At 47.3% G+C, this 23,571-nt stretch overlaps 1 protein-coding gene across 2 annotated transcripts in view; it reads left to right on the top strand.

The window, feature by feature from the left end:
* Positions 1-23,571, top strand: part of MYO5B (myosin VB) — a 337,920-nt gene that overhangs the window by 125,406 nt on the left and 188,943 nt on the right. For both annotated transcript variants that reach the window (XM_043443867.1, XM_043443866.1), the window contains exon 2: positions 18,957-19,067. In XM_043443867.1, the coding sequence (XP_043299802.1) occupies positions 18,957-19,067 (111 nt within the window). The remainder of the gene's footprint in view (positions 1-18,956; positions 19,068-23,571) is intronic.

Below are 23,571 nucleotides of genomic sequence, written 5' to 3'. Positions count from 1 at the left end.
TCAGTCGTGTCTGACTCTTTGCGACCCCATGGACTGCAGCACACCAAGCTTCCCTGTCCATCACCAACTCCTGGAACTTACTCAAACTCATGTCCATTGAGTCAGTGATGCCATCCAACTATCTCATCCTCTGTCATCCCCTTCTCCTCCTGCCTTCAATCTTTCCCAGCATCAGGGTCTTTTCCAGTGAGTCAGTTCTTCACATCAGGTGGCCAAAGTATTGGAGTTTCAGCTTCAGCATCAGTCCTTCCAATGAACACTCAGGGCTGATCTCCTTTAGGATGGAGTGGTTGGATTTCCTTGCAGTCCAGGAAACTCTCAAGAGTCTTCTCCAACACCACAGTTCAAAAGCATCAATTCTTCCATACTCAGCTTTCTTTATAGTCCAACTCTCACATCCATACATGACCACTGGAAAAACCATAGCTTTGACTAGACAAACCTTTGTCGGCAAAGTAATGTCTCTACTTTTTAATATGCTGTCTAGGTTGGTCATAGCTTTTCTTCCAAGGAGCAAGTATCTTTTAATTTCATGGCTGCAGTCACCATTACAAATGAGGAAACTGAGGCGGAAGTGGGTCTTCCTGGGGATGGGGGGCACTCGGCTTGTCCAGGGTCACACAGCAGTTAGTGACAGGACTGGGACCCGTATTTCGACCACCAGTTCCCATTTCCAACCTCCTCTGAGTCCACAGTCCCTGAACAACAGGTCGTTCACTGTTCATGGTCGACACCTACGTCCCCCTTGCGGTGCTCCCTCTCATTTATGATGCTCCACAGACTTTGGGCTGAATCCCCGAAGCTTGGAAGAACCTTGCTGGACTGTGGCTGCTTTCCTCTTTCCTCTCAGGTCAGAGGCAAATGCCAGGGACTAGTTACCCTTCTTTCCTTCATTAATGGTTTCTGGTTATAGGAGCTACAGCATGTGTGGGCACCTTATTTTGCCTGGGGCGGCCGCAGTGCACCCTTTCTTTATTGTATCTGCTCCTGCAGGGCTGAGCATGTGTTTTCTGGAGCCTATGGAGAGGTTTTGAAGGGAGTCCCTGTAGAATTAACAGGGCAGGGTGGTTCCACAGAGACCTGGATGACTTCTAGTTACCTCTCTTTCCCTTTAGACCCAGCCTGGTAGGGATTGCTGGAGGACGGATGGGTAGCCTGTGTGATGCAGTGTGTTCCAGACATCAGTTGTTGATCTATCCTTTGTTAACAGACAGGACGGGAGTCTGGGACTTCATGGAATGTCCCTTGAATGCTCCCCTGCAGCAGGTAGACCTGTGCTAAGGATCCTGCTCCTGGCGTTCTTCCCTTTAGCTTTAGAGAAACACAGAGTCGTGCATTTCTTTGATACATGCATTGCATCAGAGCTTTCTAACTTGCAGGGCTCAGAAATTCCCACAGAAGCAGGAGTTCTTACAGATAAGACCTAAGAAGTTACAGGAGCTCCAGCTGTGATAATGCCGCCAAGAGACATACAGTGTCATTAGCCTTCTGCACTGGGATTGAAGACAGAGCTGTTTGTGCCCAGATGTGCTCAGGCTGGCCATGGCCCTGAGGTGAAGAGTTTTTGAGATAGGACTATATTTAGTGTTTCTGGTGGGAGAGAGGCTCCAGTTTCTTGCTGTGAGAAGCAGGCATCTACAATGCTAGGGTTCATCCATTCATCCAGCACGTACTGAAATAGTTTCCAGGTCCTGTATCCTATGTGCCCAGCAAAGAAGATAAATGACGTTTTATTCCTACTCTGGAGGGAAAGGAAACATCTATACAGGTGAATGCAGTACAGTTAAAGGGAGAGAGGGGACCACACTCGGGTCAGAGGAGCAAAAAAGACTCAACCAGAAGAGTTAAAATTTAAGCCAGACCTTAAAGGCGAACAGTAGTGGGGAAGGTGGGGGAAAGGAGGAAGACATTTGAGGCAGAGGAAAAAGCAGAGCAAAGGCACACAGACATTAAAGCTCTGGAAGTATTTGGAAACACAAGGTTAGTGAGGCTGGAGTGCGGGAATGGTGTGGGGGAGGGTCAGGGGTGTGGACCCAGATTGTGATCCATCTGAATATAAACTTTATCCTGTAAACAGCATGAACATTTTCAAGCAGGGGGATGATTTCATGAGGGGTGAGGGGTGTATTTTTTAAGGATGATAACTCTAGGGACTTCCCTGCTGGTCCAGTGGTTAAGAATCTGCCTTGCAATGCAGGAGACACAGGTTCAGTCCCGGGTCAGGGAACTAAGATCCCATATGCCACAGGACAACTAAGCCTGTGTGTGGCAGCTTCTGAGCCCATGAGCTTAAGGGCCCACAAATTGCAACGAAGACCTGACGTAGTCACATAAAATAGATGATTTTTTATAAAATGGATGATAACTCTAGAACAAGCGTTCTCAGCCTTGGCACTGTTGAGATTTCGGGCTGGATCATTTTGATCTAACTGTCCTGTGTGTTGTCATGGCATCCCTGGCCTCTACCTACTAGAAGTGTTAACAGTCCCCTCTCCCCTCACACCCCAGAGGGACCACCAAAATATCTCAAGACATTGCCCAGTGTCCGCTGAGGACAAGTTTACCGCCAACTCCACTTGAGAACTACTGTTTCAGAATCAAGCAGTCTAGAAAATCAGTTGGAGTTGGGAGATTGGAGTCACTCAGACAAATTAAGAGTAGATTGTCATATTTCACATGAAAGTTGGAGGTCCTGAACTAAGGCAGCAGAGCCGGAATTGAGAGGATGAGCTGAATTCAAGGGAGCTGTCAGCCATGCCTGGCCTGTCCTAGGCGCCTGAACAAACAGGGTTGAGCCTGAACTGGGATTCCTTACTTAAGCTTCGAACACCGGGAACAGCTTGGAGGGGTGGAAGGAGCCCTGGCTGGGAGTCCACCCTGTTGATGGGTCAGTTCTTGTTTAGGGGCCTGAGGTGGCCAAGTCCCTTAACATCCCGGATCCCAGTGTGCTTCAAGTGTAGAATGTGTCTAAGACCACCTGCGCCTCTCTCGTGGAATTCTAAGACTTCACATTGTGAAAGCCCTTTGAAAACAGCAGTGCGCTGTCCAAATACACAGTCATTTCTCCATGTACGTGCTTAGGAGCGAGGGCAGTGGGCTGGAGCTTACTCAGGACACGAAGGAGAGCGAGGAGATCACGGATGCCTCGTCCAGCTGTGGGCTCGTGGACGCTGAGGCTGGACTCCATGAAGCTCATGAAGCCCTTGAATGGGAGATGGGATGTTGGCGTTTGGCAGGGAGATGGTTGCTGGTGTTTTGGTGATTAACGTCTCGGCTGTCTGCGGTGGAACTCTGTTATAACATGATGCTGTTCTTCATCCTTCTAGCAACAGACTCTCGAACTAAGCGTCAACCAAAATCTGAAGGTTCTGTGTTAAACACAGGCAGCTGGGTGGATACAGCAGGGGAGGGAAGGGCCGGTAAATCAGTGGTCTGTTTTAAAAATCTCGTGATTATCTTTGACCTGGAAACTTTTCGTGTTCCACCTGTTGCTATTGGTTCTTAGGACACAACCCTGGAGAGCGGTGTGCCCTTGGGCTAGGCACTGACTTTTCTGGGGGCCTTGTTTGCCTCCTTTGCTGAGTAAGGAGAGAACTTTAGTTATCTAAAAACAGAGACAAAGCATTGAACTGATGGGCTCCTGTAGTCTCTGTGATCAGAGGAAGGCCTTTCTATTGAACCGCAAGCCATGATCTTTTGCTGGATGTATTGGTGGTGGTGGTTGTTTAATCACTAAGTGGTATCCGACTCTGCGGCCCCATGGACTGTAGCCCACCAGGCTCCTCTGTCCATGGGATGTTCCAGGCAAGAATACTAGAGTGGGTTGCCATTTTCTTCTCCAGGGTATACTCCCAACCCAGAGACTGAACACATCTTCTGCATTGGAGGTTGATATGAAACAATTTCTACCAAAAGCAGCTCTCTGCTGGGGAGCAGGAAGGTGATCGAGTGATAAGTGCAGGCATACTGTTTGGTACTTTTCAAGTTCAACCTACTTATTGAAAAAAACAAGGCCTGGAGAATTTGAATGATTTGTCCAAGAAGGTTTTGCTGTTTGGCTGCTGAGGGAGGCCCGTGCCCCTGGGTACCCTGCCTCCCAGACCAACACATTGTCCACATCAGACACAAATGCCTTTTGCTGGACGTTCCCAGCTCTGTGCTCTTGGTTGTCTTGGGAAGAACAAATATGACTCAGCCTGTGTCAGAACCAGGGTGATGGCTTTTCTCTCCTTTCGTACATTTTCACTTCATTTAAGGTGAGGACTGCTTGCATCACTTACCTTGTTGGCATTTTGGGAGTTCCAGTTGTGATGTTTTCCCAGGCCCACCTCTATGCTGGGCTGGGTCTCCAGGAAGGCCTGGAACCAGGGATGTGATTGGAGCCACTGGGATGGACTAGAGATTTAGACCTGGGTTACATCCCTATTTTAATCCCTAAATGATACTGGAAAGAATACAGTGTGACTCAGGCTTTGTCCAGGATGATTGAGCACCTTGCATATGTACCTACTTTAAGACCTGCGATGTGTACCTGTTACAATAGGGCTGCACACCTATTTCAACACCAACCATTCATCCTCTAATGCTTTTGCCAAAAGCTTATTGGTTTTCTAGTATGTAAGACATTTGTATACAAGTGAGAATTTTGCTGAAGGGTGAGACTCACTTATGTTGCCCCAGAGTTTCTAAGTAACTCTAGAATGAAAACGTTTCCAGTCCAAAAATGTTGTATATATAACTTTTCTAGAACATGCTTGCGGTATACTTGGTAAGGAACAGAGCACCGGCAGGAGTGGAGTACTTCTTTGTCACCCTCCCCTGTGGGTTATTAATAGTAGCAGTAATAACTCAGGCTCTCAACAACAGCCTTTTGAAGCAGAACCACTCACCTGATGGTGTATTAAGGCCGCTCAGGTGAGTTGAAGTGGCAGCAGGCAAAGGCTTCCACTTGTACATCCAAAATTAGCTCCAGCAATAGAGTACCCATGTGCTGCTTGAGCAAGAAGTACCAGTGATCTCCTTGGTCATCTCATATCCCCTCCTCAAATTGTTTTTCGTGACGAGACCTTTTTGGGGCAAGGAGGAGTTTTGGATTGAGAAGATGACGCACATTCTCTCATTTTCCACGTGAAATGAACCATTTTTACTCATTACCCTTAAGAATAGAGCGTATAAAGGGGGCATTTCACAGCACATCTGTCCTTTGGTCCTTTTAAAAAAATCTCCTACGTCTTCTCTGGTTAGTAACACACAGGGTCAGGTCAGCAATTCTTTCAAGCTGCACTCACTTTTTGACTGGACCAGAAGTGACATTTTAGTATAAAACTACATCCAAATTGGCCCCTAAAATGCAATCCTCCGACCTAGAGGAGATGATCATGCGAGAGACTCACTGGCTATCCGACAGCAGATTTGTTTGATGTTAACAGCAGATAGAACCCTCCGAAGAATGATTCAGTTTTAAAATAGGCAGGATGCATTATTGATGGTGGCTGCCCAGTGATTCCTCTCAGAACCAAGAGGAAAGCAAAGGCATCATTTTCTGGGCTTTGGTTAATGGTGACTTAAACAGCAGAAACTGACCGTTTCCTGGCTCTAAAATCACAGTCAGTTTCCTGGCTGCTACTCAGTTTGCATGTGTTGGTTCTAGAACAATTTTTCCATCTTGCCTCAATTTCTGAGGTTGAAGAACTTTGGATGCTATTACTGCACCTATTTCCTAATATACCAGATTGAACAGCGTCTCTTCATCCTTAGTGTCAGACTCTTCCACTCAGCTCTCTGAAACTCCAAATAAACTCCACATGGCAAAATACAGTGAATAGGCTGGGAAACGTGGTTGAGAATGGAATAAAATAAAACATAAAGAAAGAAGATTCAAAAGCTGAATAAGTGTATCACTAAAAAAAAGCCTGGTGGACATGGCAGTTTAGCAGTATGGAGTGAGGAAGTACTGAGTGAGTGAGGTAATAGGAACACCCAGGGGTAGAATTGCAAGGACAGCTTATCTGGAGTGAGGAACAGAATGTGGATTCCATGTTCATCGTGGGTGCTCACCTGAGAAGCGAGGGGAAGGCCTGGGAGCATGCACATTGGCAGATTTTTTTTTTTTTCACATTGACAGATTTAACTACACTCTCATATGGAGGATTCTTTTTCCTTACATATCTCCCTCTAAGTGACCATTTTCTTCCAGTTATTATTGAGATATAGTTGCCATACAGCTCTGTATGAGTTTAAGGTATACAGCATAATCCTTTAATTTACATACATCCTGAAGTAATTATCACAATAAGTTTGACAAACATCCATCATCTCATAGACACAAAATCGAAGATGTAGAAAAACTAAATTTTTTTCTTGTGCTGAGATCTCTTAGGTTTTACTGTGTTAACAACTTTCATATTGTAACATACAGCAGTGTTATGTTGTACATTATATCTTGAGTACTTCTAACTGAAAGTTCCTGCTGGGTGACTGCCTTCATTCAACTCTCCCTCCCCTCAATGCCCCCTGTTCCAGTAGCCACAAATCTGATCTCTGAATTTTCTATGAATTTGTTTCTGAAGTGTGATTGACCTGCAACACTGTTAGTTCCTGTTACATAATGTAGCGATTCCATGTTTCTATACATTTCAAAATGATCAGCAATAAGTGTAGATACAGTCTGTCACTATACAAAGATATTAGTTGTTGACTAGTCCCCACATTGTACATTTCATTCCTGCGACTCATTTATTTTGCACCTGGAAGTTTATGTCTCTTAATCTCCCTCACCTGTTTCTTTCCTCCCCCACCCCCATCCCTTCCCCTCTGGTAACCACCTGTTTATTCTTTGTGCCTATAATGCTATTTCTGTTTTGTTTGTTCATATGCTTTGTTTTTTAGATTCCACATATAAGTGAAATCATACAGTATTGGTCTTTCTGTGTCTTATTTCACTTAGCATAATGTTCTTTAGGTCCACCCATCTTGTTGCAGATGGCACGATTTCGTTCTTTTGTGGCTGAGTGAGATTTAGTTACGTGTGTGTGTGTGTATTTATCTATACACCATATTTTCTTTATCCATTCATCTGTTGACAGGCACTTAGGATGCTTCTGTGTCTTGACTATTGTAAATACTGCTGCAGTCAACATAGGGGTTCGCTTATCTTTTTGAATTAGTGTTTTCATTTTCTTTGGATAGATACCCAGGAATAGAACTGCTGGAACATATGGTGATCTTATTTTTAGCTTTTTGAGGCATGTCCACTCTTTTCCACAGTGGCTGCCCCAGTTTACATTCCCACTGTAGTGCACATGGAGTTCTTCTTTGCATGTTGTTGACAGCATTTGTTATTTGTTGTCTCTTTTGATGTTAGCCGTTTTGACAGATATGAGGTGATATCTCATTGTGGGTTTGATTCACATTTCCTCAAAGGTTAGCAATGTTGAGCATCTTTTCATGTGCCTGTCATTCATCTGTATGTCCTCCTTGGGAAAATGAATATTCAGAAAATCCCATGGATGGAGGAGCCTGGTAGGCTGCAGCCCATGGAGTCACTAAGAGTCAGACACGACTGAGCAACTTCACTTTCACTTTTCACTTTTCACTTTCATGCATTGGAGAAGGAAATGGCAACCCACTCCAGTGTTCTTGCCTGGAGAATCCCAGGGACGATGGAGCCTGGTGGGCTGCCGTCTATGGGGTCGCACAGAGTCGGACACAACTGAAGCGACTTAGCAGCAGCAGCCCATGTTTTAACTCGGTTGTTTTCTGATGTTGAGTTGTATGAGTTCTTTGTATATTTTGGACAGTAATACCTTATTGCAGTGGTCCCCAACCTTTTTGGCACCAGGGATTGGTTTTGTGGAAGACAGTTTTCCCATGGACTACGGGGTAGGGTGGTCTCAGGATGATTCAAGTGCATTCCATTTATTATGCACTTTATTTCTATTATTGTAGCAGCTTCACCTCAGATCATCAGGCACTAGATCCTGGAGGTTGAGACCTCTGCCTTATTGGATATATTGTGTGCAAATGTTTTCTCCTATTCAGTAGGTGGCTTTTTCACTTTGTTGATAGTTTTCTTCTCTGTGCAAAAGTTTTTTATTTTGATGTCATACCATGCAGAAAAATAAATTCCACGTGGGTTAAAAACCATAAAACTTTCAGAAGAAAATATAGTACATTCCTGGAGATTGGTCTTAGCAATTTTTGGGGGGATATGTCTCCTTAGGTGAGGGAAACAAGCAAAAATAAACAAATGAGAGACTTCCTGCTCATATTGACTAGCATCTAGTCCATGAGTCTAGTCCTCCCTCTATTTCTTCTTCCCTCTTATGTGTGACACCTAGATCTTCTTTGTATGTGAGTGTGTGTGCGCTAAGTTGCTTCAGTTGTGTCCAACTCTTTGTGACCCTAAGGACCAAGAACCCACCAGGCTCCTCTGTCCATAAGATTCCAGTATTCCAGGTAGGAATACTGGAGTGGGTTGCCATGCTCTCCTCCAGGGGATCTTCCTGGCCCAGGGATTGAACCCATGTCTCCTGTGGCTCCTGCCTTGCAGGCAGATTCTTTACCTCTGAGCCACGGGGGAAGCCTAGATCTTCTTTAATACTAAAAGAAAAAGAGAGAGACATCCCTGGCAGTCCAGGATAATATACAAAATCTAAGTGAGGCTCCCCAGCCCCTCCTGCCTCTCTCCCCAGCATCATTTTGAGTTCTTTCCTCCTGTCCTATGTCCCACCCAGACTGGCCATCTTCTGCCCTTCAGTGAGCACTCTTCCTTCCTGCTCCAGGCTTGTCACACAGGTAAACTCTCATCCTGGAACACCCCTCCCTCCTCAATGTGCCTAGCCAACTCCTTGTCCATCTAGGATTCAGTTTGAATCTTGTTCTTTCAATGAAGCCTTTCCCAATAACCCAGACTAAGTTAGGTCACACAACCACATGCCGTGAAAGTCTGTGCTGTCCAAGCAGTTGGGACCATTGCAGTAGACTAATTGCGTAATACAGTCTAATGTCCTTCAAGATAGGGACGTGCCTGTTTCTCTTTGCCCCAGCTCCTCTCACAGTGCCTGTCATGTGGCAGGTGTTCAGTAAGAACTGGTGGGTGAATGAATAGAGTCTGTGTTCTGGTCGGGGGGCCTTGTAGCTTCTGCGGGACATGTCCCAGCTGAAGAGTATTTACTGAATTAGCCTCAAAGATGAAGTGTTTAAATACAGGTGATGGGAAGGGCAGCATGCTTTATCCTGGGGAAGGAAGATTGGGAGCCCACTGGGAGTCCCACATGTAAGTATGTAAGGTATTTAAATTCTAAGATAGGTGATCTTTTAAAGACAAAGCAAGAGCGTCAGTTTTCTTCAGAAAAGAGTGGTTTCCTAACGCATTCTCAGTTACTTCCTTTTGGTCAGTGAAGTTCTGTTTGCAGAAGCTAGCTTAGCTGTCATGACTTTAGTCAGTGCTGGTTTTGGTTGCTTGGAGAAGTCTACTAATGGAACAGGGTTTAAATTTTTTATAAAATGGAAGCAAACATACTTAACTTTGCCTTGGTGAGTATTTCTAGGACTGTGACATGCTCGTCAGCATTGTGGTGAATGCAAACTATTTATAGACTTTTCTTTGGGGAAAACAATATAGTAGTCTTCGATTGTGGAGGTCAGGAGTAGGTACCTGCTGGAAAAAGGAAGACAACTGCCCAATGATGGCTTCGTATATGGCTTTTAAAAGTTGAGGTGTTTCAAAGAGCTTAGGTGGAAATGAAGATGGTGTGCTCTGGAAAACTGTCTTAAATGACTTAAAGATTTGTCATATGACTATGGACTGTTTAATCACATGCTAAATTTTCCTGTACAGGGAGAATCCACAGTCCAGGAGCTGTAGTCAGGTTACTGGAAGTGAAATTCCAAAAAAGTTTTAGCTTCTTGATAGGATTCAGACATATTTAGCTACATGAAATGTACTAGCTTTGAGTACATCTTTTCTGGTTCCTTTGGCAGCAGGTTAAGGGGATTTAACATGGCAGGCTTACAAAAGTAACTTGCCAGGCTCCCTGGGGGCTGAGCGGTAAAGGGTCCACCTGCCAATGCAGGAGACACAGGTTCGCTCCCTGGCCTGGGAGGATCCCAAGCCTCAGAGTGGCCAGGCCCAGGTGCCACAACTGTTGAGCCTGTGCTCTGGAGCCCGGGAAGTGCAACAAGTAAGCCCCTGCACCACAGCTACTGAAGCCCGCGTGCCCTGGAGCCTACGCTTGGCAACAGGAGAAGCCACTGCAGTGAGGAGCCTGTGCGCGTGTTCTGCTGGGGTTACTTGGCCGTGTCTGGCTCTCTACAGGGAGTTCTCTGTGTCTCCATCCCAGGGTCCCAATTCCTGCCACAGTGACAATATCTACCGTGCCGGGTGCTGTGCTAAATGTTCCATACACACGATTTCATTTAATCCCAACAGCAACTGTGATACAGAAGGTATTTCTCTACTTGACAGATGAAGAAACTAAGCCTGTGATGGGGGTTGAGGCTAATAATAATACCTGGTACCTGCAGCGTCACCTCCTGCTCGCCTGTCTCCCATAGTGGGAGCCCAGCTAATGGGAAGGGAAGATGTCCAGCGACGTACTGATGGGGATGCTCTGAGTTCAGACCCAGATTTGGGGGACTAATCATCACCACTGGGCTCAGGGTGCATTTCTTGTCTGGGTTCATGAACATGATCTTCGTACTTCAATAGACGTACAAAGGATTGTGGGAGGTTCTGCTCAGTTGGGGCAAAAGGCCTAGTCTTTTTCGTCCAGACTCTTCAGATGTAAAAGAATGAAGTGTGACCCACTTCCTGCTCCACGGGCACTTGGGTAAGATATCTTCATAGTTCCTACAACGTGAGTCCGCTGCCAAGCTCCACACCACTGGGGAAACTGCTCTTGATATGGTGCTGAGATGAAGACATTGGCCCAGGGGAGTGTGTGGTCTCTGCTCCCCCTCCGAGAACTGTTGCTTTAGGAAGAGAAGTGTCAAAATGTGACACCCACAGAGGACGTCACTTGTTACATTTTGGAGAAGCATTTAGGTGTCTTCCCGACCTCACTAAAGCACTGAGCTGTGAATAGCCCCATTTTAAAACAAGACACGTGGTTTTGGCCTAGAGGGTTTTGTGGTCTCAGCACCGTGGTTCTCAGCCTGCCCTCCCGCACGTTGTAGCTGGACGTGGGCTCCAGGCGAGCTTGCGGGAGCAGCCTACTGCCCTTCCGCTGTGTGTGATCCTTCCTGCCATGGGCGGCATCTGAGTTCCAGGCCTCGCCTCCCTGCCTTTTCACTGCTGTGTTTTCCCTTGACCCCCTCGGCCTGTCGGCGGGCTCACTTCAGGGCGGGGGAGCACTGCTGTTTGCTGGCGCTCCTCCCTGGGCTGGATCTCCGACTGGTCCTGCATGGAGAAATAGGGAGGCTTCTGTGCTCCTTGACGGATGGAAGTAGACCAACTTGATCTTGTATCTTATCTAATGAGTTCTAGAACAAAATTCACGCCCTGAGTAAATCTGTTGCCTAGTTTCTCTGTTTTATCAAAAGGACTCCCCTCCCACTCACAACCAGAACCTGGCTTCCAATCATAGGGCAGAGGTTTGAGTGCCTACTAAGCATGACATCACGTCAGTGCTGGGGTACAGCTGTGAATAAAGCCAGCAGTGTGCCCGCTTTTTGTCCCCTATACATGGTAGAAATGGACAGGCGGTTTGTCTGGTCAATCCCTAGGTTAGGCTTGGGGTCCCCTCTCATCCATCCCCAGGAGTCTGCGTCCAGACTGCTTTGCTTCAAGTCAAGACTACTTTGTGGCCAACACTTCTATCTGATTCTTAACTCTAAGACTACCTAATGGCTTAACTTGGCATGTCATGATGAATGGGTATTTGCACTTTTTTTGTGTGTAATTATAAGACACTTTGTACAAAATACATACTCAGCGGGACCTGGGTTTCTGTCAAACAGCCAGTACTCCTCCATGGGGAAGATGAGGGGGTGAGGGGCCTGGGGAGTGGAGACAGAGGAGGACTTAGAGTCTGAGACCTTCTCTCTGGTTCTGCCCTGAGCTCAGCACTGTGAGTTCACTGTGAACTTTGACACAGTTTGTCACTGTGAACTTTGACAAATTGTCCAGTATATTTTACCCTCAAGTTTCTTCATTATGAAATATTAGTGCTAGCCCTACTTATTTTTTTTTAAAACTAGGATGAGATGATTAAATGACTTATATTAGTGTAAGATTTTGGAGGTGGCATTATTAATAATTCTATGGGGTGAATGTTTCCAGTGTTCCTATTCTCTTTTCCCTCAAGTTCACTTTGGCTCTGAGGCTCACTCTGAAACAGTGAATTTAACTCTGATGGCATGTTCATCATTTAGAAAGCTTTTAAAAAAATAAAGTACATTGCTTGGGCTCTGCTCTCAGACTTAATCTTAATTATTCAAGCCTGGGGCATGGGCACTGTTTTTGTTTTTCTTTTTTAAGATCTGCAGGTAATTCTTTAATGTCAGCCAGCGTTGAGAATCACTCCTCTCAGGTTTTGAGGCTGAAGTAGTCTAGACCCAGTTACTGATTTTAAGGTCACCTATGTGTGATGCTTTGCAGGGCACCTAAAGGTTCCTAGTAACATGGAACACCTTGGGTTGGTTTGCTTTCCCTAATCACCTGTGGAATCCCATGAGGAGCCTGCCTGCTAGATGGCACAGTGCCTCACCACCGTCACCACTGCTTAATGCTTACAATATCCATACTGTGGGATCTCCTCTGATTCTTAGGATGCTGCATGAGGTAGGGCCAATGTTTACCCACATTATACAGCTGAGAAAGCCAAGGCTTGGGCCCGTTCATCACCTCACCCACGCTAAAGAGTGGTGGCTGGAATTCTTCGCCAGGCTGTCTAGCTCTGGAGCCTGCACACTTAAGCACAATACTGATAGGGCCAGAGTCAAGGGATAAAGGGATAAAGTGATTCAATAGTTCATCCCACTAGGGGACTGTAAGTGGAAAAACTATGAGAGACCCTGTGAGTTAATGATTACTCCAGGAAAGCGGGTCTGCTTAGCCACAAAACCAAGTAGGCTTGCTTAGCAACAAAACCATGCAACAGAAGCACGGGACATGCCCCCAAACTATAACACAATGGCGGCATGAGACCTATAGCATGCCCAGCGAGCTCAGTAAGTTAAGGATCCCTAGGACACACTCTTTGCACACATTGAAGAAAAGTTGTGAAACTAGCTTGACGATGTTGTTGTTGTTGTTTAGTCACTAAGGAGTTTCTGACTCTTTGTGACCCCATGGACTATAGCCCAGCAAGCTCCTCTGTCCATGGAATTTTCCAGACAAGAATACTGGAGTGGGTCGCCATGTCTTTCTCCAGAGGATCTTCCTGACCCAGGGATCAAACCCGCGTCTCCTGTACTGGCAGGCGGGTTCTTTACCTCTGAGCTTGACCATGTAGGGACAAGAAAACTCCCCTGCTCAACCTGGAGGAGGAGCTGGTGACGGAAGCATGAATTCACTCAAGAGAGACAGAGAAGTTCTCCCCCTCCCCACTTTTCCTTTGATTATAAAACTGTAGCCCACTAAGTTCTCAGGGCATGGCATCCCTTCGCCCCCACTGCTTGTAAGCCTTACAGACGTCCTCTTCTGATGAATCTCTTACCACTTTGTCTCTCACTGAATTCTTTTCTGCGCTGAGACACGAAGGACCGTACTGGAGCTCTTCAGAAACCCCCTAAACGACCCCAAACCATTTCAGAACTGCACTGCGTAATAATTGGTATTTATGGGTAAATACCATACTCCTCTCAGTACTGTATTCACATTTTTGCTGGGGCTTTCTGCGGATGGTGCCTTCGCTCAGGGTGAAGAATCCTCAGGCTGAAATTTCACGTTCAACCACAGGCCAGTGGGGAGAGGCCTCTGGGCACATGAGGGTCTATGCTGCCCTGCATATCAGTTACCAAAGCAAACTCCAAGGACCACTGGTTTTTCAGACTTGCCTGCACACTGGGTGCATCTGGGGAGCTTTAAAAATCACTGCCTGGTTGCCCACTTCCGGAGTGTGATGTAATTAGCCTGAGGGGCTGCCTGGCTGGAGATGCTGTAAAAGCTCCCCAGGTGATTTCTCCTGTGCGACCAGGATTGAATACAGTGTTTGGAGGCAGCCAGTCCCTCCAGTGTGAGGGAGCTGCTTCTGTGCGGCCTGCAGAGATTGGGGAGTGAACTTGGGCTTGGAGCACATGTTCCAGGTACTAATGCATTTCATTTCACGGAGCATCTGCCTTCTCCGGGTAATACACGGGGCTCTTTCCTAAAGAAAAAGCGGTTTTTCTTTAACAACTAGGTCAGATGTTATTTTATTTACTTTGATAAGATGGAATTAAGCATTGTTCCAACAGCATGGTGACACATGGACTAGTCCTGTAACTGGGTGAGGTGAGGGCGCTTGTCTTCCCTACAGTCTGCTGCCTCCAGGAAAGCTGTAGAGGTTGGGTGTGTTGGAAGGAATTCCTTGAAGGTGAGAAAAAAAATGAAAAGGCAGCACAGAACCTTGGTTCTAGGAAGTTTCTGGCTCATAGAAATGATGACTTTCTGTTAAGAGAAGATATTTGATCTGACTGCTTTCCCAGAGGTGAGAGGCGAGTACCCCTGTCAGGAGAGATGTGTACAGGATACTGTTTGCACCACATGCCACCAAAACCACTTTTGTTGTTTAAATTAGGGTGAAATTCATATCACACAAGATTAACTGTTAAGTGAACCGTCCATTAGCATTTGGTACAGTCACGATGTTGTACAACCAGCTTGTCCATCCTGTTACCAAACCTTTTCACCACTGCAAAGGAAACCCTTCCCTGACAAATTCTTTCCATCTCCACAGCTCAGATCACATCTGTCTTCCTTCCTCAAGGCCTTTTATTTTAAATTGAAGTATAGTTAATTTACAGTAACGTCTTAGTTTCAGGTGTACAACAAAGTGATTTGATTATATATATGTGTCTATATCTATGTTGTTTTTTAACTTTTCCATTATAGTTTATTACCAGATATTGAGTATTGCTCTCTGTGCTACGCCGTAAATCCTTGTTTATCTATTTTATATATGGCAGTGTGCGTCTGTAAATCCCAGCCTCCTAGTTTATCCCTCCCCTCATTCCCCTTTAGGAACTCTAAGTTTGTTTTCTGTGTTTGTGAGTCTATCTCTGTTTTGTAAAGAAACTCATTTGTTCTGTTTTTAAATTCCACGTGTATGTCCACTCAAGTCCCTCCACCGATTCCCGTCTCGGTAAACATTTCCGGAGCATCTCCTGTGTGCTGGGGATACAAAGATGCCTGATGGTGTATCTGAGGGACGTGGAAATAGTAAGAGGAAACTGACGAAAAGAAAACGATTGCAAAACCATAAAGAAAGTTGATGTGAGAAGCACTGGTTGCCGCATCCCAGCGTTGGGAAGGGCTGCCTCTGTAGGGCGCAGGGAAGGAAGGATTCAGTGGGGAGACGGTGCTGGAACTTGGACTCTGCCCACGTGGACGTGGGGAGGAAGGGACATTCTAGGCTGAGGAACCGGCGTGTTCAAAGGTCAGGGGCAGCAAACCTTTTCTGCAAAGGGCCAGAGAGCAAATAAGTTAGGTTTTGGGGGCTGTCAGGCCTGTGTCATAACCGTCACTGATATGAGGAAGCAGCCACAGGCAGCCTTAAGTAAACTGTGTCATTGTGTTCCAATAAAACTTTATGGACACCAGAATCTGACGCACAGTTTTCACGTGTTAGCATGTGATTGTCATTCTTTTGAATTTTTTTATTCCTCAGCCATTTAACCACTTAAAGACCAGTCTTAACTCATGGGCTGTATAAAAACAGTTGGACGCTGCATTCGGCCCAGGCTGTAGTCTGGCCTGTGTTCCAAGGCAGGGAAGGCTGAGCTCATAGGCAGGGGCAGAACAGCAGGCGCTAGACGAGCCCATTCTTAGCCCTGGGTGTGAGATTATGCATCTCGGACAAGCTCCCGGGTAGTGGTGCGGCTGAGGTCCTCACTTGGAGTAGCAAGGAGCTGCAGTGTTATTAGGGTCCCCTCACGCCCCGATGCTGTGTCAGATGCTGTTGTTGTTGTTCAGTTGCTAAGTCGTATCCAACTCTGTGACCCCATGGACACCAGGCTCCTTTGTCCTCCACTGTCTCCTGGAGTTTGCTCACATTCATGTCCTTTGGGTTGGTGATGCTAAATAACCATCTCATCCTCTGTTGCTGCCTTCTCCTTTTGCCTTAAATCTTTCCCAGCATCAGGGTCTTTTCCAGTGAGTCGGCTCTTTACATCAGGTGGCCAAAGTATTGGAGTTTCAGCTTCAGCATCAGTCCTTCCAATGAACATTTAGGACTGATTTCCTTTAGGACGGACTGGTTTGATCTCCTTGCAGTCCAAGGGACTCTCAAGAGTCTTCTCCAGCACCACAATACAAAAGTGTCAATTCTTCAGCGCTCAGTTGAAAATTCTGTGGGTATCGGAAAATGTAAATGACAATTTTCTGCCTACCAGGTGTTTTCATTCTACTTAGATTGATGTAAGTGGAAAGGTAAATGGACCCTCCCAGAGTAAGGGCCAGGCAGTGGGGCTCCCCGCTGCTGTGTGTAGTGAACTGGCCCTTGAGAGGCACGTGGACGGCAGGGTTACGGCAGAGGAGCCCCGTGCGGGCTGTGGCTTCCAGTGCATCACCCAGCTTGACCATGTCCACAGCTCACCGCCTCCACTTGCCTTCTGCCGGCATTTGCCCCTCCTGTCGTTCATCACTTTATCTTCAGCCTTTCCCAGTGATGTTTCACACTGAGTGGAGCCTAGGCTGTGAGTTAGAGCCTTTTGGGTGCGCTGTCCCCCTCCAACTGGGAACATCCTGGCAGCCTCACTCAGGGACGGGGGCTGTAGTGGGGCTCAGGGAAGTCCTGAAGCTGGGGGGCAGGAACTTAAAAGTCCCCTCAGCTGGATGGACGGCAGGCTTAAATGGCAGAGGAGGGGGTAAGTTAGAACACCCCAGAGAGGAGGAATGTTGAAACACTGTTTGCTCTAGAGATACCTCCGAATTTTCTTCGTGTCATATTCCATAGCACTCAGATGCTATAAAGCTCTATAGTGTCTTCCTCTAAAGATACAGTAATGTCTTGCTCTAGGCCAGCTTCAGAGGTGGAGAGAAGATTCTGTGAACTTGATTCATTGTAAGGCCAAAGGACAGCTTTGGCTTTGCACCCAGAGCTGGGGTATCAGCGATCCAAATTGGTGGTTTGCTTTCCCGTTAACCGTGTGCTCTGAGCTTCTTGCCTCATGACACTCACTCCTTGATAGTGAATTATAGACAAGTGTAGCAGGGGCTGGGGCTTGCTTTTCCAAAAGGCCAGTGATCACCTGGAGGAGAATGCTGTATTTAAAAAAAATTTAATAAAAGCAGGACCCAAATCAAGCCAGCACCTGACTGGCCACAGGGATCTTTGCTGTCTCTCCGTGAGGGACGTGGGTGATGCTAACCCAGGCACACATTCTGGTGGTCTTTGATCTTGAGAGCTGTTCGTTTCAGGTTTGCTAAAAGTCTTCTGTGACATACATGTATATATGTTATACATATATACATACAACTCATACATATATATAAATACGTATGTATATATACACATACATCTGTGTGTGTGTGCATGCTCAGTCCTGTCCAACTCTTTGCGACCCCATGGAATGTAGCCTGCCAGGCTCCTCTGTCCATAGGATTCTCAGGCAAGAATACTGGAGTGGGTTGCCATTTCCTATTCCAGGTAATCTTCCTGACCCAGGGATTGAAGCCATATCTCTTGCATCTCCTATATATATATATATATACACAAATGTGTGTGTGTGTATATGTATGTATGTATGTAAGTGTGTGTGTGTGTGTGTGTGTGTGTGTATATATAAAATAGAGGGAAGGTGTGTGCTCAGGCACACAGCTTCTCAACCAAATAGGCCCCGTGGAAATGGCGTGCCTACTAGGCAAATACTGAGAGAGATGTCTGACGGATGGCAGGTGTGTGTTGCTGAAGGTGACATCACTGGGAGATCCAAATGCTTCCGGCTGGTGCGTCGGACCCTGCTTCTCCCGGCTACACTTCATGCTTACCTTGGAGCTTTCAGATCCCCTCAGACTTGGACTGCAGGGTCCAAGGTGGGCCCAGACCTGGTCTTTCCAAGGCTCCCAGGCGATTCTAATGTGTGGTCAGGGCCAGAGCCCCCGAGTGACATTGACAGTGCCTCCCACTCAGCGGGGACTGGCTGCATTCTTCCCCGCCCGGATGTGGGCAGCTTAATGACCTTGCGGATCCCCGATGCGGATGGTGGCTGGGGGAGGATGGATGAGATTTGGGGATATGTTTATGGTTTAAAGAATGCACAGCTCAAATGAGGTTGCTGACAACTCAGGAATATATTAACACAGTTTCAACTTGCTGACCACTTTCTTTCACTTCTGCAGGAAAATAACTTTGACCCTGAATGCAAAATAGCAAAGCAGAGATTCCTTGGCTCTGAGGACTTGCTACACTGTCTTGTTGGGTTTTGCACGTGTCATTTTATTCTTTTGTTTGCAGCTCACTAGGTGCTCCCTCTGACATAGATATTTTGTAGCACCTTTCGAGATGGTGTAAAACTCTGGATAAAACAAACTAAGCTCTGGATAGAACAAAATGTAGGCTTGGCATTCCCTGGTAGAATTAGAATTTCGTTGATCTGTAATATTCTCATAGGATCTTGAAGGTGTCTTCTGTTACCAATCCAGTGAGTTATCATTTGTCTGTTGTCCTGGTATTGGATCACCTTGTATCTTGAAATGAGAAGAGAGGAAAATGTGTGGAGATGGCTTTAAACATTCTCCTGAGGGTCCCTAGTAGAGAGCACACCTGAAAACTTCTCTTGTCAGCTAAGCTGCTTTTGTTTTACTCTTTCAGTACACAAGGGTCTGGATCCCTGACCCCGATGACGTGTGGCGCTCCGCTGAATTAACCAAGGACTACAAGGAGGGGGACAAGAGCCTCCAGCTCCGACTGGAAGATGAAACTGTGAGTATGGCCCAGAGGGTGGGCGCGCCGGCCCCGCTGAACAGGGGTGGATGCTCCACCGGAGCTAGAGCGTGGCCTGCACAGTGGCGCGTCTGAGCTTCTGGCGTCCTCTTTGTTGCTGCAGATGGTGCTGTAGGTGCGTGCTAAGTCGCTTCAGTCGTGTCCAACTCTTTGTGCCTCTATGGACTGTAGCCGCCAGGCTCTTGTGTCCATGAAATTCTCCAAGCAAGAATACTACCCACTGCAGTGTTCTTGCCTGGAGAATCCCATGGACATAGAGAAGCCTGGCGGGCTACAGTCCATAGGGTTGCAAAGAGTTTCGTGAGCTGTCTAGAGATGGGGACATACGTGAAGGTCTCACCACGAAGCTGCTGAATGGACGGCACAGTATGCACACATGTATGTGCCCAGCTGAGAGATCCCAGGTGGCTGAGCGGAGAATCTTCCCAGCGGGGTGGGGGACACGGGAGGCTTCCCTCCATGGGGATGAGGCACTGGTGGGAGGTGGGTGGGGGGAGCCACTTACCCTGAGAGCTGATGCCTGGTCCAGTGGTTGGAGCACTGGCTCTGGGTCCAGCCTGCCTGGGCCGGGATCCTGGCTCGGCCCTCATTGGCTTTGTGCCCTTGTGCAGGTTAGCAGTTTTTATATGCGTGTAACTTTACCTGTGACGTGGGCTTGTCTAGGGCGCACAGTGAGAATAAAATGAGTTCCTGTGTGGCAGTACATCGGAGTCATGCCTGCCGTGCAAGCACTGTTAGTAGCTCCAGTGAGAGTCTTCTAATTAGTCGATTTTCAGATCGTTTCGCTCAAAAGGAAGACAATCACCAGGAAATCCTGTTTCTTCTAGAAGGCCTGATTCCATTTTCCTTTTCGTGAGCCTCATGTCATTACCCCTCCCTGTGATATGTGCATGTCACAGTTATTTGAAGCCTTGCCCATGCTGGTCATGGGGGGGTTATGGGTGATCGGTTGTGACTCTGCCATTGAGGGGAGCTCAGTGGTGGAGGGTGCAGAGGACGTGAACACAGAAATATGGGAAAGAGCCCTGGCAGGTGCAGTAGGCATGGAGGCCGTGGATGAGGGGAGGGAGGAAAGTGAGGAGGGCCAAGGGGAGTGGCCCAGGCAGGAGTTGTCGCCAAAGCCTCAAGGCCTCAGGGTGTCCCCTTTGGGTGTGTGGGAGGAAGGGAGGCCGGCGCACCTGGAAGCCACTGGAGAAGGGGGCAGACAGGGCCCGAGGCTAAGGAGGCAGGTCCGGGGTGCAGCGTTTACAAGGGGAGACTGGGAGACAACAGACTTGGAATCAAGCGGCCAGAAGAATGCAAGCTTTGGCCTTGGGCTGGGTCAGATCTGAGGGGCTGCAGAGTGGGCCTTGCTTGGAGGGGAGGCTGGGGCTCGGGTGGTCCCTGCCTGCCTCTGAGCTGCGGGAGCGCTGAAAGCTGGTCCCCCATCACTCAGCCTCTGATCACGTACTGTCCTCCTGTTTTATCTTCTTCCGAGTTGTTTGCTCTTGACTCTCTAGGTAGTAACGACCTGCTTGAGAAAAGGACCTTGTCTTCTCTGGCTCACATGTACCTGCAGTGGTTGGTGATTAACTCACTGATTAGTGGGGAGGTTGAACATATTTCCCTTCCTAACTTCTCTTTCAATCAACTTTGAGCGCATCGCTGGGTAAAACCGGGACAGCGAGTTGGTCAGTTTGTTAGGAGGTGTTTACACCAAAGCGTGCCTGCCTCCCTTTCCCCTTCCTTGCAGGCGGACCTTGCCAGCCTCCTCCTGGTTTTGAGGTCAGAAGCAAAATTCCCGACAGATGGAATCATGTTTATCATGTTGAATAACTTCCCACCCCACACCCCAAACAAAATAAAATTAGTTCACCCTCGTGAATGGCATATCTTCCACTCCAGCCGATTTCGTTTCAGTTGATCTTGTAAGTGGGTGGGTGTTTTTTGAGAGTCGGGAGTGAGGGCTGAACTGCCATGTTGCTAAAACAGAGCAGATGCCGCTTCCCCAGCTGAGAGTGAATTCTGCCTGGCGTGATGAATCCTGGCAGCTGCCCAGGACCCCTGCCCTGCCCCCTGCTCTGCTCCATGGCCGTCAGCTGTCATCAGAAGAGATGCCTAGGGCTGGAGATGAGCAGCTCTGGAGAAATAATGGGCTCTGAACGTCAGACTCTGTCCAGGTGGCTTGCGGGCTGTGGTTTGTACACTGCTGGCTCTGAACTGTCATTAGGAGCAACTCAGCTGAGCTGTGGACCTGAGCTGGGAGTGCAGAAGTTAGATGGCTGGACTCTGAACATTTGAAGAATCTCCTCTGTAGCTGAAAGCATCCTTGATACACCAAGTTGGCCAAGAACTGTACCCCAGAGTCTCTTTCCCCACCCCTGCTTCTCTATCTGAAGTCCGGTAGTACGGGTTTAACTGCAGCAGCAAAAGATGAAAATAAACTAGTTCTCTTCAAAAACAATAATGTTCGTAATCACTGGGCTTCCACCTCAGCAGTAAGCAACCCATGCACTCTGCTCTGTTCAAGGAAGTCACCCCACCCCCAACCCCACAGTTCCTCTAAGACGTTTCTTTTTCCCTGTTGCGTGCCTGCTCATCTATTTATTTGGATAAACTATACAAAACATAGAGTTTACCATGTTAAATGTTTTCAGTGCCATGAAATCCTTACCCACTGTGGTGCCGCCATCACCACCGTCCCTCTCCAGAACTCTTCATCTTGCAAAACTGAAACTCTGTGCCCATTGAATACTGACTCCCTCTGCCCCTTCTTGCTGCACTCCGCGGTCATCCCTATTCCACTTTCTGTCCCCGAGTTGGATTTTTCTAGGTACCCCACAGAGACAGAGTCATGGGACACTTGTCCTTTTATGTCTGGCTTATTTCACTTTGCACAAAGTAAGATGGTTTCTGTTGATGCCAATGTGAAGATGGGAAACTTAAGTGAAAAAAGAAAGAAAGTGAAGTTGCTCAGTCGTGTCTGACTCTTTGCGACCCCATGGACTGTAGCCCACCAGGCTCCTCTGTCCATGGGATTCTCCAGGCCAGAATACTGAAGTGGGTTGCCATTTCCTTCTCCAGGGGATCTCCCCAACCCAGGAACTGAACCCAAGTCTCCCGCATTGCAGACAGATGCTTTACTGTCTGAGCCACTGGGGAAGCCCCTTAAGCGGAAAGGAGCGTGTCTTTTCTCTGCACAGCTGTGAGGGGATGCGAGGTATTTAAGGGTGCCAGCCCTTAGCGTAGTACTCTGTTGGGACCAGGGAATGCCCCTCAGTGTGTGCCGATCTTGGTGATACCTACACTTCCTCATTCTTGGCGTGGCGTGGACCTGTGCCCGGCCGACCTCCTATCTCCTGCTCCCACCTCCCCTACAAAGTGCTCAGCTCCTGGTCTCTACTGGCAGGGAAAACTCTCCCCCTGTTGCCATGGTTTCGTGTTTAAATTCTGTTTTTCCACCGGAGTTTATATCCAGCGTCCAGAGCTATTTACTCCTAGTGTGCGAGGACCTGGCATGTTCGTGAATGAGAGGAAGATGGGGTGATGTGAGCTTTAAGAAGACCAGCGTGCTCTCCCTGCATCTCTGCACGTCCAAGCCCGCTAATGTTTGTGGGGCCAGGACAAGAGTAGGGATGTAGCCTACATCTGTTTAAATATTAGAAGCATGTTTTATCACAATTATTTAGGTAAATCTGGCATTTCTGACTCTTGAAAAACAAAGCGTTTAGTATGTTACAGTTAAGATACTTGCAAGTCTACTGTTCCGTCTCTGTCTGGTTGCCAGTAAAAAGAACCGCTGTCTTCCATTAGGCTTGTCATGCCTGTACCCACATATGTGCGGATTTAGGAGGAGTGTGACTTGTTCAGTATTGCAGAGTGTTCCTCATGTGTCAGGTTCGCAGTGGTTGCACATACGTGCTAATTTGTGAGCACCTCTGGAGCCATGATTAGACAGAGAAGCAAGGAACTGGATGTTTGGCCCAACAGGGAAGCGCTGTTTCTTTATGTGAGGTTTTTTTGTTTGGCTTGTTTTTTGTGTTTGTGCTATCTGGAGGTAGGATTAATGAGCTGATTTGTCTTCCTTGTATTTAAATGTCTTTGTTGCCGAGTTCCTCCCCCAACCCGAGGCATTGTCTATCTCTGACATAAGGACCTTATAGCCTGTGACCCTTCAAGGTGCCTGAACGCGTTTTGTCTTATTTTGAGAACACAGGGCAAGAGGTGCCCCAGGGTCTGATGGTGTTCGTCACAAGAGTATGTGTTGAAGGTTGCAGCTCTCGTGGTGTGAGCCCTGAACACTGATCCCAAGTGACAGAGGTTCTGTGTGTTCTTTAATAAGCTTCTGTGTGCATTTGTCATGTTGGCGCCCTTTAAGATGCAGAGTCCAGGGAAGGGCCCCTCTTGCTCAGCTCTAAGGATGTTATAGGATGTATCAGGATATTATCTTGAGATCGCAAACACGGTTCTTCCAGTCAAGAAGTGACAGCCTCACAGAAGAGCA

Source organism: Cervus canadensis, chromosome 23 (assembly GCF_019320065.1).
Source record: "Cervus canadensis isolate Bull #8, Minnesota chromosome 23, ASM1932006v1, whole genome shotgun sequence".
Classification (NCBI taxonomy): Eukaryota; Metazoa; Chordata; class Mammalia; order Artiodactyla; family Cervidae; genus Cervus; species Cervus canadensis.
Note: the sequence above shows the minus strand (reverse complement) of the source record. Positions and strands in the feature narration are given on the sequence as shown.